Genomic DNA, 15,000 nt, shown 5'->3' with positions numbered 1-15,000 from the left:
TGTCTGTCTGTGTCTGTCTGTCTCTGTCTGTCTGTCTGTCTGTCTGTCTGTCTGTCTGTCTCTGTCTGTCTGTCTGTGTCTCTGTCTGTCTGTCTGTCTGTGTCTGTCTGTCTCTGTCTGTCTGTCTGTCTGTCTGTCTGTCTGTCTCTGTCTGTCTGTCTGTGTCTCTGTCTGTCTGTCTGTCTGTGTCTGTCTGTCTCTGTCTGTCTGTCTGTCTGTCTGTCTGTCTGTCTGTCTGTCTGTGTCTGTCTGTCTCTGTCTGTCTGTCTGTCTGTCTGTCTGTCTCTGTCTGTCTGTCTGTGTCTCTGTCTGTCTGTCTGTCTGTGTCTGTCTGTCTCTGTCTGTCTGTCTGTCTGTCTGTCTGTCTGTCTGTCTGTCTGTGTCTGTCTGTCTCTGTCTGTCTGTCTGTCTGTCTGTGTCTGTCTGTCTCTGTCTGTCTGTCTGTCTCTCTCTAATGTTAATAAAATATCATACAGGTAAACAAGCAGCGCTTCACTTTAAAGCAAACAAAGGATAAAAACATTTTTCTAAAGGCATCTGTATTATTATGAAATTACAAATATTTGCAAACATTTAGAAAATGTTTCTTAACTTCTCTGGCATCTAAAAATCCTTAAATTAAATTAAAAAACACTTTAATAGTGGCTTCCCGTAGGATAACCTTTTTATTATTTTATGACTTGCTAACAATTTGGCCCCAGCTGATTGCCGTAGAGGTGCTGAATACCACAAAACTAATTAATATATTTTTTTCATTTTCATAATTTTGGAGGAACTGGTTTCTAACAGGCCTGATAATGTTTGGTACCTCACTCAGCAGACTGCTGGCGTGCCGGGCCGTCAGGTATCCTGGCGTCTGATCCACATCCAGCAAAGCTTTTCCTTTCACCTGCTCCTCAAAGTCCCTGCGGTATTCCCTCTGAGAGACACAGAAACATATAAGGTCTCTTTAAATGTGATCTGGGACATTCTGCTGTAAATTATTCCACACATTTAAACCTCTGTTTAAATCTGTGGAGTTCAATTAGCTGCAATCTGCTATTTAACCACTAGGAGTCGTAACATTCAGCTCTCTCAAACATGAGATAAAGGAGCGTAAATATAACTCTAACACAGTGTTACAGAAGTATTTTTGAGCCGTTTGCAGACACAGAGGCAGATGTTTGTTGGTGTTACCTCGCTCTGCATCTTCTGAGCTTCTTTGGTTACTTTATAGGCTTGAGTGTCTCCATACTCCATCAGAGAGCGACCCTTGTTCTTCTCGTACTCCTCCTTGTACTTCACCTAAAAAGCAACATCTCATCAAAAAAAGAGTAAAAACATATAAAAACCAAATGTTTGACTGGGTGAGTATGACTGTGGAACCTGGCTGTGCAGCACGGCGTTCTCCTTGTGGTGGCGCTGTTCAGCCGTGTCCACGGCGTTGTGGTAGTGGGCCTTCGTTTGCTTGTACTTCTTTTTGTATTCCAGCTGAGCAACACAGACATCATCACAACAAGGAGGTTCAATATCTCCGAGGGCTATTTGAACTATTATTCAGCTCCAAAGGCGCCACAACTATAAACCTAAAGAACGAGACTTCTGGAGCAACCACACCACTCAGTGTTAAGGTGCTTGTCCCACATGCAAACATAGAAAGTGTGTGACTGTACATTGCTCTGAAGCTTGCTGGCATGCAGGGCGTGCTCCAGCTGCAGGAGGTTCGGCAGGTCTGAGGAGCCTTCGGGTCTCTGGTTCTGGTTGGTCTTATACTTCACCTGGAAAAAACGAACAGGTTTACATTAAGGTAATGAATGCTTTTTCTGTGCAAAGTATTTAAAACAGCCACTGACTTTTAAGTAAAGAAACCTTCTTGAAAGTACAAAGTTGCATCACAGGTCACATTCCAGAAAATGATCCAGTAGGTTCCAGGAAACCTCCTGAAAGTACCTGATAAGTTCTGAAAAAAGGCCTGGAAAATGACTCGACGTTTCCAGAAAGTATTGGCTTTATTTTGTCCCGATATCACTTTGTCAGCCAGAATCCAGGTGCTTTACTGGTTTTACTACCATCTTGATGATTTTCACAGAGAGAAACAAGATCTATTTTACAATCTAAGTTTTCTTCTCAGCCAAATCAGGACTGGCCAGATAAATCTTGTAATTGTGGCAGATCTGAGCAGAATCTGCTGTTAAACATTAAAAAGAACAGAAACCAACTGCAGCGATCTGAGAATAAAACGCTAAACGTCGGCCATGTTGTAGCGTTCTACAGGCTTTTAAACTCAGAGTCCAACAGAAGACTTCTGCCCACATGGGGCTCCTATCTACAGCATCATGTAAGGGTAAATTTAAACTGGAACAAGCATTAAGTAAAGATAAAATTGAGCTTTCCACATCTCCTCAGTGACAGAATCAGTTTCAGAGAGATTTTCTTTACCAAGTTCTACCCTTTGGGTTTCAATATTTCTCAGATAAACACATTTCTTCTCTTATTTCTTACACCAGTAGACAAAGAGAATGTTATTATTGCATTCTTTAACCAGTAATCTGGTTTTAATGTCATTAAGCTTCAGGCAGTGAACCATCTCTCTGTTCATGAACTTTAATTTCTGCACAGGTTTCTCTTTCCTTGCTGCCAAACGCAGCTCTAAAAGGTGCCAAACTCTCCTGAAGCCAGAAAGCAGGTCCGTCTGTCAGCCCACAGGGATGAAGGTCTCCTTTCAGCCTGCAGATTCAGTGAAAAGCAGCTCCAGCGTTCCTGAACACCAGGCAGCGTTCAGCAACAACAAGCTGTTACGTAACACTGTGGCTGAGTGGGAAGCTAAAACTGACCTGCGTGCGCACGTGTCCAGTCTCTAACTGTTCATGTGGGAACGTCTCATCGTGAAGCATCACAGTGAGACGTTTTTACACGGAGGACATTTCAGGTTTCTGTTTAGGATCAAAGCTGGGACCACAGGTCCGGTTGGGAAGAGCTTTTGTATGTGTGTCTGCCTGTAACCTCTTCACCTTCTCCTGCTTTTCATCCCACAGTCCCTCTTCTCTTGCCTTAAAAAAGGGTTGCCATGGTTACGCCCACTCAACAGACTGGATTTCAGCGAGCGAACGACACACCAACAGACACAGTTTGTTCCTCCTGGTCTTGTTTATCTCTGAGGCTGAGGAGAAAACTGCAGGTGATCTGAAGAAAGTTAGTCTGAACAACAAACTCAGCGATCTGAGGGACTGCTTCCCGTCACAAAATCAGCTCAATGTTTGGATCTAGAAGATGCATCGTGTTTGTCTCCGTGTAAATGATCAGCTCCATATCAGAGGCTCATCTCATGACATGGTTCTGCGTGAGTTGTTACCAGAAAGTCTTAAAACCAGTTTAAACAGAAGCATTAATGAAAATCGAGAGACTTACCCCAAGAACGTGTCAAGTATCACACATATTGTTTGTGTTAAATTTAGATTAAGATTGGGAATAATTATACAACTATCAAGAGATCTATATTTATTTGAAGTGGATAAAGATGCATTTCTCCAATCAGAGAAAGTGAAGATAGAAAATGTCAGGCACTGAAAGCCCGTTTTACATCATCATGGACAGAGAAGATTACCCAGATGAGACAAAGATGGAGCAAGAAGTAAAGCCTTCAAATATGTGAACATTGATGTAACTAAAGCATGGTGGTGGCAGCATCATTCTGTGGGAAAGTTGCTGTTCCAGAGGATGGAATAATGAAGGAGGAATTCCTCCAAATTCTTTGACTTCACCTCCAATTAGCAGGTCAGGTTAGAAAAGATGCAGAGAAGATGGTATCCAGACTGGACCTCCCACCTGACTGGCCAGAGCAGCAGCAGCCTGGGTGTGTTTGAAGGAGACGCAGTCCATGGGGTTGTAACATGGTTTCTGGTCCTTTAACTGTCGGTCGAAGCTCTCTTTGTACTTCACCTGCAGGACAGAAGGGTAAAATCAGTCTGACTGGTTGGTCTCTGGTTGGGTCTCAGTGGTGGGTGGTTGTTTGCTACCTGGCTGGCCAGTTTGGAAACCTCTTTGGCGTGCAGGATGTCGGTTCTGGCCAGAAGAGATTGATCAGTGTAGACCGGCTGCTTAGTGTTACTCTTATAGCCCACCTGTGAAGCACAAGTTTCAAAAAGGTCCTGATCCAGTTCTAATGTTATATTTTCCTTCCAAGCACCCAGATTCTTCTAGAATCTTTTCAAAAGGGCTTGTTTTAGTTTTTCTCCAGGGTTCCTGTGGGTCTTCTTTGGACTTTGGCTGGACATTGTTCATGCAAGGCCTGAAAAAATCTTCAGCAGATCCTGAAGATCTGATTTAATGGGTTTTAAGCAATGTCTGAGTACTTAGAAAGGAAAATATAGACATAAAACATAAGTCAATCATAAATACCTGTTATTGTTACACCAAAAACTGACGACTCAGTTTCTAGTCTGACATTTTCTAGTTTTGTTTGCAGCTTAATTTGTTCCACTGGTAAATCCCTCCTTCAGTTCCTCTTTCTGTGTTCACCTCTCAAACAACCGTAAGCATGTCTGCAAACATCTCAGGACAAACCCGAAGAGGAGCTGTTACTGTTTATGGGTCAGAACCCCACAGCTCCTGAACACGGATCTGTTCTGTAAAACATTTATGGACCCACTTTATGTGAACACGGGCCTGTCACATAACCAGAGTTCGCCGTTAACAGCAGAACCTGTTCTATAATTAATCAGCATCTCCTCTCAGCTGCTCAACATGACTGTTGTCATGGAAACTAATGTACAGGATTAGGAGACATTGTTTCACGCTACACACACACACACACGCAGATACACGAGGACTCACATGGCTGGCCAGTTTGGATGCGTTGGTGGCGCTGATGATGTCCGGTCGGTCAGGAACCGGGTTGAAGTGATGTAGCTCCTCTTTACCTTTTCTGTAGCTGACCTGAGATCAGCCGCAGCAGTTTTAGTCAAACATAAATAAAATGCAAATAAGACAAAGAAAATGCAGCTAAAACGTGTCAGACAAGTAAATGAAGCCAAAATGTCTATTTAAAACAAATAGTAATGTAAATTGCATTATTGATGTAAGGCATCTAAATCTGAAGCTAATGAAAAATAGAATAAAATTGAACAAAATTAAATGTTAGAGTTTCCTAAATGTTTCAGTTGGAGATGAATCTGCTGCAATAAAAGAAACGTTTTTTATTAATTTTATTATTTGCTAATAAATGAACTGGGATGGGATGGAGGTATTTTTCTGATTTCAGCAGCCAGTTAATCAAGAAAAAAAGAATCATGCATTGTTGTTTGAATAAATAACAAGCAGTCTGTTGTATGTGTAATTACATCGCTCTGGTTCTTGTTGACCTTCATGGCGTGCTCCACCTCCGGCAGCGCCTTCATGTTGGCGTAGTCGGACTTTCCCTTTTCACGGTTATATTTCTCTTTATAGGACTTCTGCAGAGGCATAAAAACAGGAGGATGAAGGGGAGGAAAGGAAAGGGATGAAATGAGGAAAACCAGACATTAAAATGTGGAAACGAGGTGGAATTTGAAGAGATGGAGTCAGAAAATCAGCAGTGAAAGAAGAGAAACATCAGTGACTAACTGAGTTGTAGATATCACAGTCGAGTATTTGGCTGAAAGGATGAGAGATGTGGAGCGTTAGGTCACACAAACCACTGTTTAATACATTCATGACAAGCTTTTGTGCTGCAGACAGTGAGGCTGTCTGACGCCTGTTATACGCCCCAGTTAATGTTACATTGCTCAGTCAGGTGACCTGAAACCAGTAGAGCATCAGATCTGCGTCCCAGTTTACCCACAGCTTTAATATAACAGGCTGTGGGCCGGCTGAGACCAAGCGTGTAGAGCAGTTTTGTACTGATGTTAGTTTTATACAGCATCACCAACAAAATCTAATCATCTGTTCCTGTCCTAATACACACCTTGATTTCATCCAAATCTCTTCAGAACTTTCAGATATTTTGCAGACAGACAAAAACGTAACCTCCTTGGTAGAGGTAATAAGAGCTACTAAATAAAATGGATATGCATCAATGTGGATGAATCATAAATGAAATCATAAATGAAATTAGCATGAATGTGTCTCTGCTCTGTGGGGGCTTTGGTCAGTAGGTCAGCGTCTGTGTCTTCAGGCTGTGGAGCAGCTGCTCCCTCTGTTCACGCTTCTGCAGATAAAATAACACCAAAGCACATATCACCCAGCAACCACACATCACACCCCCACTGAGGGGAAGAGCTGTAGGAGGCTCGACCTCTGGACCATCTTCATGTCCAACGTTTAGCACAAATACTTCTGATCTTTACGTTAAACGTTTGAGCTCGGAGCTTGTTGGGTGATTGCTTTTTTCCACAGGGAAGGACATAAAGCTGAAGGATGACTGTACTGCAGCTCATATTTAATTTATGTGTTTCATGTGGGTCTCAGGTAAAGGTTTAGTCATCTTCATGTTTTAGCCTACATGTCAGATTTGAATGCAGTCGGGTCCACCAGCATACTGCAGTGTTGATGTGGAGAAGATCTGCTAGATGAGATGTGATCAGTTTGTTTAAACCAGTCAAGTCAGAAATAAAACCTTAAACTGAACCCAGAACAGAAGAGGACATCTATGAAGGGAAGTCATGAAGTTCTGTGTTCATTCAACACTGACCCAGGACAACAAATTCTGCATTAATCAAGCGTAGAAAAGATTCATGTAGGTTATTTTTCTCATGTCAGAAATGTGTGAAGTTCTGCTGGGACTCACATCGCTCTGGGCTTTGGTCACCTCTTTTGCAAAGACAGTTTCGATGGTTTGGGGCATTTGGGCGTACAGACTGTGACCTGCTTCCTTCTTCCCCTCCTCTCTGTAAGCTTTCTGCAACAAACCAACAGACTGATGACCCACAAACCTCCTGACAAACTGACTCCAACCTTAAGGATGCAGAACTATCATTTGAAGAGCCGCAGTTTTATTTTCACCTCGCAATAATTGTGTTTTAAATAAAACATTTATCAAGACATCCTGACTGACAAAAATATAAAACAATATTTGAAGGTTGAGTTTTAATTCAAATGTACTGAGCCACCATTGAAATGAACTAAATGAAGAAAGCAGGTGTGTGTTGAACATACGTCGCTGTGCAGCTGAGTTTGCTCCTTCGCGTGTTGAGTTTCTTTGGTTTCAGGAAGCTGGGAGTACAGAGATTTAACCAGTTCCTTCTTACTGGCCTCCTTGTATTTATTCTGAAAGAAAATAAAACTAAAATTACATCTAAAATATTTATCTCTTCATGTACAAGACAAGTAAAAACTGCCTTTGCTTTAAGCAGCATAGGAAGACGTGATGTTGTAGTAAAATCATGTTCTAACAATATCTTTTTATAATTCTGACACTGTAGCAAACAGCCGGGCTGATGTGAAAGACTTCTGTGGCATTAACGCTGCCACTGTCAGACGCCATGTATTCCTCTATAGGTGCACCGCTGCTACTGAATCTGTGCAACCAGGGTTAGAGCAGCTTAGGCATGCTTAGAGCATTTCTGCACACTTTCCTGTTTCCTGCTCCACAGGGAGCACGTCATTAAATACATAAACTGCGTAAAGGAAACGAAAAAGCAAAACAACTCTATTGTCCCTTTTCCATTAGTACCTATACCCTCCTCGGTCGGGTCAGCTCTACACGGTTTGGTTCACCGAGTACCATCTCAATGTGGGCGGGATTGTTAATAGCAAGGTGGCTCCACAGTCCAAGAACACAACGTGATGTGATTTTATGTGACACGAACATAACAGCCTTGACTGCTGCTCTGCTGTTAGTGAAGGAAGATATCAGAGAAGATGGCTGGCAGCAAGATGAAGAACTCTGGATCAGTAATGTCACGGTTTGACGTTGTTTTGGACCAAAATGCAAACAGGAACTAGGGCTCAGCATATTGTAAAATAAGATTTACTTTAATAAGGCTTGTAGTTCAGCACTTACAAGATCACTGGAGAATCAGACGAATACTCTGGTTAGCTTAATCCAGGGAAACACTAGGAGCTCGAGGAGAGACGTGACATTTCATGAGGAACCAGTGGAGAACAATGAACATAGACCAGGTTAAATGCAGGGAGAGGAGGAGAGCGGACCAATGAGAGGAAAGCTAAGGTGATCTGATGATTAGTGAAAACAGGTGCGAGAACCGGCTGTGGAGACTGAGGGAATGGTGGTTACTATGGTGACTAATGATGAGGAACGGAGCGACACGAGGAACTAAAGTAGACTGGAAACGTAAACAAACTAAAAACCAGGAAGCTGGAGACTGGGTAGGAAAGAGACAAATAATGAACTAAACGGGGGGAGCAGAGAAAAACGAACACCTAAGATAACAAATAACTAAAATATAAAAAATAAGTGGAAACTAAACCTAGCAGGAACAAATAATCAAATACTATTAACTGCCAGAGAAGAACTGAAACAGAAGGGACTAATACAGAGAACTATACTAGAATAATAAACGAGGAAGGGAGAAATAAAGATGAAGAACTAAGCGAGAGAAAACTATATTAGAAGTAAGGTTGGGGAGAACAACTAATATTAAGGGAAAATGATAACAAACGGGGATCTAAGAACAAGGGAGGACGAACTAATAGAACTAAAAGTGCAAAAGTACAGACAGAACAGTCACAAAACTAAGAAGCACCAGGTGGGAATAAATAAACATAACCACTAAAGGAACAGAAACACCTAACTGAAAAAGTAAAGAAACACAGAAACCAAAATGGCAGACCCTGACAAGTACAGCAGAGAGATGGGAGCCATGGAGCGGTATCAAACTGAAGGGTACAAGATAAAGGATGTGTGAGGTTGAGTTAACGCTACCTAATGCTAGCTTGCTATAGAGGTCATATACACAATAAGCTCAGCGTACAACAATTTAATGGTTGAAGTTATTAGTTATTAAAATATGCTGTTACTAGTAAGGCTTCCCCGACCCTATCGGTGACCGACAGTCTTCTGATGTCACATTTTCTGCACAACCCTGTTCTCTTGGAACCTTATCCAACCAGGTACTAAAAATAGTTCCTAATGGAAAGGCCTTAAAAGTGAGTAGAGCTGTGCTGAACCGCGCTGGGACTCAGTAAACACATATACCGATGACACTGTTCTATTTTTATCCAAAGAAAACAATTTATTTTAAGGCAAGTGTGCTGATATTCAGATATTTCTATCTTATAAAGATAAACTTTATTTACACTCTGTAATGACATTTAATAAACTACATAATCAAAATGAATAATAAACCTATTTTACAACATGTCAGCATCATAAATTTATCTAATTCTCTTTTCTTTGTGGTTACAAAAACAAAATAATTCAAAGATAAGCACACACCTCACTGTGAGTCTCGGCCATCTCTTTAAAAAACTGCGTCTCCAGAGTTTCAGGCAGCAGTGAGTACAGAGTGTTGGCCAGATCCTCCGTGTCCTTCTTGTACTTTGACTACAACAGTAACACAAAAACCAAACATTTACATCAAAATGTATTTGTTAATACCATTACTACATTTAATAAATGACAGATTTACTGTTAATAAAACAAAAGTGCAACAGAGTGTCCTCCGTTTGAAGCTCTTACTTCACTGTGTAGTTCTGAGATCTGTTTGACAAACTCCATCTCCTTAGTTTCAGGCATTTGATGGAAAACAGTGCTGCTGATCTCCTGTCTGCCTTTCTGCTTGTATTTATTCTGGAACATGTAAATGCCAAGTTAGAAAGATGCTAATCAATAAATAATTAACTTGTTGATAATGACCTCGCCCACCTCGCTCTGCAGATCCATGACAGCTTTGGCGAACTTCATCTCGTCAGTCTCGGGCAGCTGAGAGTACAGGTTGGTGTTTAGATCCTTTTTACCTTCTCTGTATTTCACCTGAAGAGACAGAGATCTCAAAGTTGGCTACAAAACTTAAAAAACAAATCTGTTTTTATTTTTATTTCAAACTTGAGTTAAATGTCTGGTCTGCTGATCTGAATGACAGTTGTTTTCATGCCTGTGTACAGATATGTAAGCGTGACCCAACAGAACGGACTGCTGGTTGTCTATTTTTAGATGTTTTTCTGAACAGTGCAACCATCTACATGCTTTTACTGACGGTTTCTCTGTGATTTCACAATGTTGACAGGTGGAAATCATTTCTTTTCAGCTCAGCTATTAATCTGACACAACAAAGCCAAACATTAGAGGTCACAGTTTTAACAGATCTTTCACATGAAAGGAATGAGTTTACAGGAAAACAAGATTATTCTGAAAACGCAGAGAACAAGCACACAAAATGCACCTAAAAACAAGGTCTAAGGTTGCATTTTCATAATCTGTGACAATAAACTACTAAACTTTAAACTACTTGAAGATCAGACCAACTTCCAAGGTGTTTCACCTCAGACAGATGTAAATTCAGCTAGGCTGTGACTGGGATTCAGACAATGTTTCAGACACAAAGAGGGGAAATAAACTTCTTCTCCTCAACAAAGACAGAGTTGTAGGAGCAAAGGGACCTGTTGTGGACAACACGGAGGTAATTTCCATGGTCGAACATTATTTTACTCAAAGAATTCAATAAACTATGACCTTTTCCTAAACCTCCAACAAACCAAGTTGAAATATTCCAGACCTGAGTTGCATAAAATGTTTCTTGGGTCAATCAAAGTTAATACAATAGAAAATTGAACTTTTACTACAAGTGAAAACCTGATGTAATTAAACTGATTGTGTGCCCTGACCAAATATTGGTCCTGGATTGGTCCACTCAGTGTTTAAACACCAGACCTGCATCTGTACCTGACTCTGCAGCTCAGTGGCTTCTTTTGCATGTTGAGTCTCCAGGGTTTGAGGCAGCTGGTGGTAAAGACAGCTGCTCTTCTCCTTCCTGCTCGCCTCCTTGTATTTAGCCTGAACAAATCATCAGTCAAACATGTTTTCCAGCAGGAACAAAATCCAGAATCTGGATAAATAAGCGGGACGGTTGTGTTTGCACTCAACAGCCAAGCATCAAGTTATTCTCACCTGGCTTTGCAGCTCAGAGACAGTTATAGCAAAGTTGGTCTCAGTGGTTTCAGGAAGATGAGAATAAAGGCTCTGGGAGCGGCTCTTCATCCCGTCCTCTTTATATTTGCTCTGCAGGAAAGGATGAAAAGATGCAGAGGAGACTCAGGATGATGTAGCAGAGAGTTCATTTAGAAATGAACTTTTACAACCCGTAGGTTTGGTACAGGTGTTTGACAAGTTAAAGGAAACATCAAGTTGGCTGTGATGTGATGAGGTTCTTTCAGAGCTAAGTGATGATGTTACAGAAATCAACCAATCACCATACAGCCCCCTACGGTGTGATGTTTTACCTCACTCAGCAGCTCAGACACCTTGGCGGCGAGCTCCATCTCTGACGTCTGCGGCAGCTGAGCGTACAAACTAGACGACATGGACTCCTTCCCGCTCTCCTTGTACTTGTTCTGATGAAAAGGCAGAAGTGCAGCAACTGAGTTTGTCTCGGATCTAAAGTTTAATTATAGATGTTTTTTTTTAATTAAAGGAACCACAGTGGACTGTTTCTAGACACATGTATGTAACAAGCTCCAATAGTTCTTCAGGGTTCTGTACTTAGACTATTGTTTTTAACTTTATATATCATTACAGTAAGTAAAATTATTGTACAGTGATGCCTTCACTATTGCTTTGTGGATGACTCTCAGGCATATTTATTATTAAAGTCTGTTAAATCTAAAAGTGATTTTGGAGTTGATATGTTCATTTACTTTTATAAAAAATACATCACTAGGGAACCCTTCTTCATCCTGCACGATATTGTAACCGAGCAGATGGACTGGGTTCTGGAAGGGTTCTGAATGTTCTGCCGTGTGCAGCAGTAACCCGGCACCTTCTCTTAATTACTTTTTTCTTTCAACGGAGAATAGTTCCCAGCATACCTGTAAAGTACATCCAACTGTCGTAAAACCCAGGACAGACAATAATGACCAAAAAGTGTGTAACCATAGTAATAAGAATTAGTTGCATCACACCTAAAAGTGAGACATTAAATAATCAGGTTACAGGTTACTTCAGGGACCCAGGTACTGTATGTTCTGAGGCGACTTGTAACCTGGTTCCTTTTCAGAAGTTATGTTATTTCCCTGCAACTTACAACTAATTTTAAAACAAAATTAAAGGTACTTTCCTATAACTTAGAGGGTATTTTAGTGAACTTAAATGGTACTTCTCCACAACTTACAGGGTACTATCTGGGAACAGGCTGTAATATAAGGCTACCAGTTACTTGGTACTTTCCTTAAATCTTTAAGGTTAAACTGCAAGTTATTTCTATAAATTTATATGGTACTTTTTTTTGTAAATTACAGAGTACTTACTGGATACTTTCCTCAAATTAACAGGGTACTAGTCATGAATTTACAAGGTACTTTCCTTTAACTTTAATTTACAAGGGAATGTTTTGGAAAAGAGGCTATCACCTAGACAAACGTAGAAATCATTTCTATTTGCAATGTCCTTTCAAGAACTTTTCTGTGTCTTTCAGAATTTACAAGGTGCTTTCCAAAACATTTCAGATTATTTCCTAGAAAGGACCATCGACTTTCCAAACTTACAAATTCATTTCACAAACTGTATGATCCAGGAAAGTACGGGTTATATAAATTATGGGCTAAAAGGGAAAGTACTCCCGGATCAGTGCTTCTGTGTATTTTATCCGTCTGGCAGATAGCTGCTCACACTGAGCCGGGTTCTGGTTCTGCTGGAGGTTTCTTCGTGTTACTGTCTCTACATGCTCATCCAGGAGGAGTAAATGCTGCGAGTCTCTGGCTCGATGCAATCTGCCGGGTTTCCTTAGATAGAAAAACTTTTGAACCAATTTAAATAAATAAATGAATCTGACTGAACTGTTTGATAGTTAGGATCACCTGGAGTAGATGTACTTGATTGTTTCTTTTATTTCTTGCAAAGTGTCTTGAGATATATTTGCTGTAAAAATAAACTGAATTAAATACTGTGCACAGGCATGGACTGGTTACCAGTCTGAAGGCATACGAAGGTTTTAAACCCTAAAATGTTGCCGTCACACCGCTCCTATGGTTTAAACTCCAGAGGGTTCAGAGGGTCCGGGATCGGGCCGAGTTCGGAGTGGAGTCAGAGCAGTCTAAAAGTCTAGAGCAGTATGTCTGCTACGCAGAGTGCAGGCTAGCTAAACCCCTGCTTAATTAACTATCTAATGCTAGCAATCAGTTCTACTCCATGAAGAGCAAAACAGCAAAAAACAATAATGTTTTCTGCATTAAGGTTTCCTTTTCATTTTATACAGTATTTACTTTAGTCTTCCACCAATGGGCACATCTGTTAAAAATAAAGTTACCCACAGATGCTGAAATTGAAGCACTGAAGAACTTTTACCTGAAGAACAATTTAATTTAGATATTTCTAAATATCATCTGAAAGAAAATTCATATTGGTAATGCATAGTATGTAAAATATTAACACTGTGTCTGTGGTCTCACTAACAACAGTAAATAAATGTCATAGGCAGCATTATTATATCTGTAACAGCACTGCTTTAGCAGCAACAATGTAAGAATTGTTCCTTTTTAAAAAAAGAAATTAATCATGTTTGTTTTGTCTAAATATCATAAAATTGCAGTATTATTGCTTAAGGTTATAATAGAGCGAGAATTTTATACCACCCTGTGCCTAAACATAGAGGGAGGAAGAATTAGTAAACAGTATTTATCCAATTATATCCTTCCTCCATCACCTGAAAAGCCTTAGTGTTGTTTGATTATTTTTAGACATGAAAATCCACTGAATAATGTTCAAGCAGCCGATACGCTATCACTACTGCATGGACAGTATGAGCTATAGGCTTCTTTCTTCTTTTTGGCTTGTCTGCAACAAAACAGATGAATATCAGAAGAAAATCCCATGTTTCACACCTCAGAATGCTGAAGGATCAGTGACTGCTAGCAAATGTCCTGCTTCTAGCTCCATTCAGTTCATTGGCGTCCTCATGCATCCCAAATAGAACATATTAATCTTTGGTGTGAATGCATCAAAATACAGAAACTTAGGGTGAGATTTTGGTTGGGGTTATTTCTCTGTTAGTGCATCTAGTTTTTCTCCAGAATATCTGATTTTAATACATAGATGCTCCAGTTCCTTAGAGGGGAAATGCTGAACGCTTTTTTCTCCCATAAACAGCATTGCAAATAAATGAAGTTATTCATTGCAGGTCTTGAAAGTGGCTGATATGACTCAATCATTAAAGTTTGTCTTTACTGCCAGCTAAAATGCAGCACAGTGGGGGTCTGAGTGCAGGTTTGTTTGCAGCTCCAACTTTCCATGAAGGAAAAAACTGGTTTAAACTTCGGTGCTTAAAAACAAACCAGCAGAAACCTCTAAGACACCATTAACTAACCCCTAACTGTATAACGAATGAAGTGTTTTTATGCTGAAATATTCAGTGATAAAAAGTGGATGAGTGAGAATAATAGATGTTTGTACCTCGCTCTGCATCTCAGTAACCTCTTTAACACGCAGCGTCTCCAGAGTCTCAGGCAGTCGGTGGTACAGAGAGCTGCTGGCCTCCTTCTTCCCTGCTTCCCTGTACTTAACCTGCAGGGAAACAATGAAACAATTCCCTGTCAGGGAAAAACACTCCGTGCTCTGAGCCTGGTTCAACCCAGGAACAAAAGCAGATGGGAGCTGATGTGATTTTAATCTTCTTAAGGACAATCTGAACTCCATGAAAGGTCAGACGGAGTCAGTGTGGAGCAGAAGCTTCCAGCATCGCTGAATGAATCTCAGATAATAAGACCAGAATAGACAGCAGCAGCCAGTTTATCTTCAATATGTGAACAAGTTGGAGCTCCTGAGAGGCAGCAGCTAATTCTGTTTGTTAGGACGTTGGACTGATGTCTATATTTTCCTGTCAGATCAGGAATTATTTAGTTTGCCTCTGCTTTCATGTGAAGCAAAGGATGAAA

General features: G+C 40.6%; 1 protein-coding gene across 4 annotated transcripts in view; it reads right to left on the bottom strand.

The window, feature by feature from the left end:
• nebl (nebulette) overlaps positions 1–15,000 on the bottom strand; it is a 110,631-nt gene that overhangs the window by 19,697 nt on the left and 75,934 nt on the right. For 2 of the 4 annotated variants that reach the window (XR_007035758.1, XM_047349945.1), the window contains exons 41-57: positions 14,519–14,629; positions 11,356–11,466; positions 11,024–11,134; positions 10,799–10,909; positions 9,782–9,889; positions 9,596–9,706; positions 9,353–9,460; positions 7,111–7,221; positions 6,743–6,853; positions 5,319–5,429; positions 4,813–4,914; positions 3,996–4,100; positions 3,805–3,918; positions 1,653–1,757; positions 1,366–1,470; positions 1,177–1,284; positions 809–919 (exon numbers count right to left, since the gene is read on the bottom strand). The exons of the other annotated variants lie outside the window; for them this stretch is intronic. Coding sequence is in view for 1 of the 2 variants with exons in the window: in XM_047349945.1 (XP_047205901.1) it covers positions 809–919; positions 1,177–1,284; positions 1,366–1,470; positions 1,653–1,757; positions 3,805–3,918; positions 3,996–4,100; positions 4,813–4,914; positions 5,319–5,429; positions 6,743–6,853; positions 7,111–7,221; positions 9,353–9,460; positions 9,596–9,706; positions 9,782–9,889; positions 10,799–10,909; positions 11,024–11,134; positions 11,356–11,466; positions 14,519–14,629 (1,854 nt within the window). In the remaining variant the exon portion in view is untranslated. The remainder of the gene's footprint in view (positions 1–808; positions 920–1,176; positions 1,285–1,365; positions 1,471–1,652; positions 1,758–3,804; positions 3,919–3,995; positions 4,101–4,812; positions 4,915–5,318; positions 5,430–6,742; positions 6,854–7,110; positions 7,222–9,352; positions 9,461–9,595; positions 9,707–9,781; positions 9,890–10,798; positions 10,910–11,023; positions 11,135–11,355; positions 11,467–14,518; positions 14,630–15,000) is intronic. 4 annotated transcript variants of the gene reach the window in all.

This window comes from Girardinichthys multiradiatus, chromosome 21, assembly GCF_021462225.1.
Source record: "Girardinichthys multiradiatus isolate DD_20200921_A chromosome 21, DD_fGirMul_XY1, whole genome shotgun sequence".
Classification (NCBI taxonomy): Eukaryota; Metazoa; Chordata; class Actinopteri; order Cyprinodontiformes; family Goodeidae; genus Girardinichthys; species Girardinichthys multiradiatus.
The sequence above is the reverse complement of the archived record's forward strand: the minus strand, read 5'-3'. Positions and strand labels throughout refer to the sequence as shown.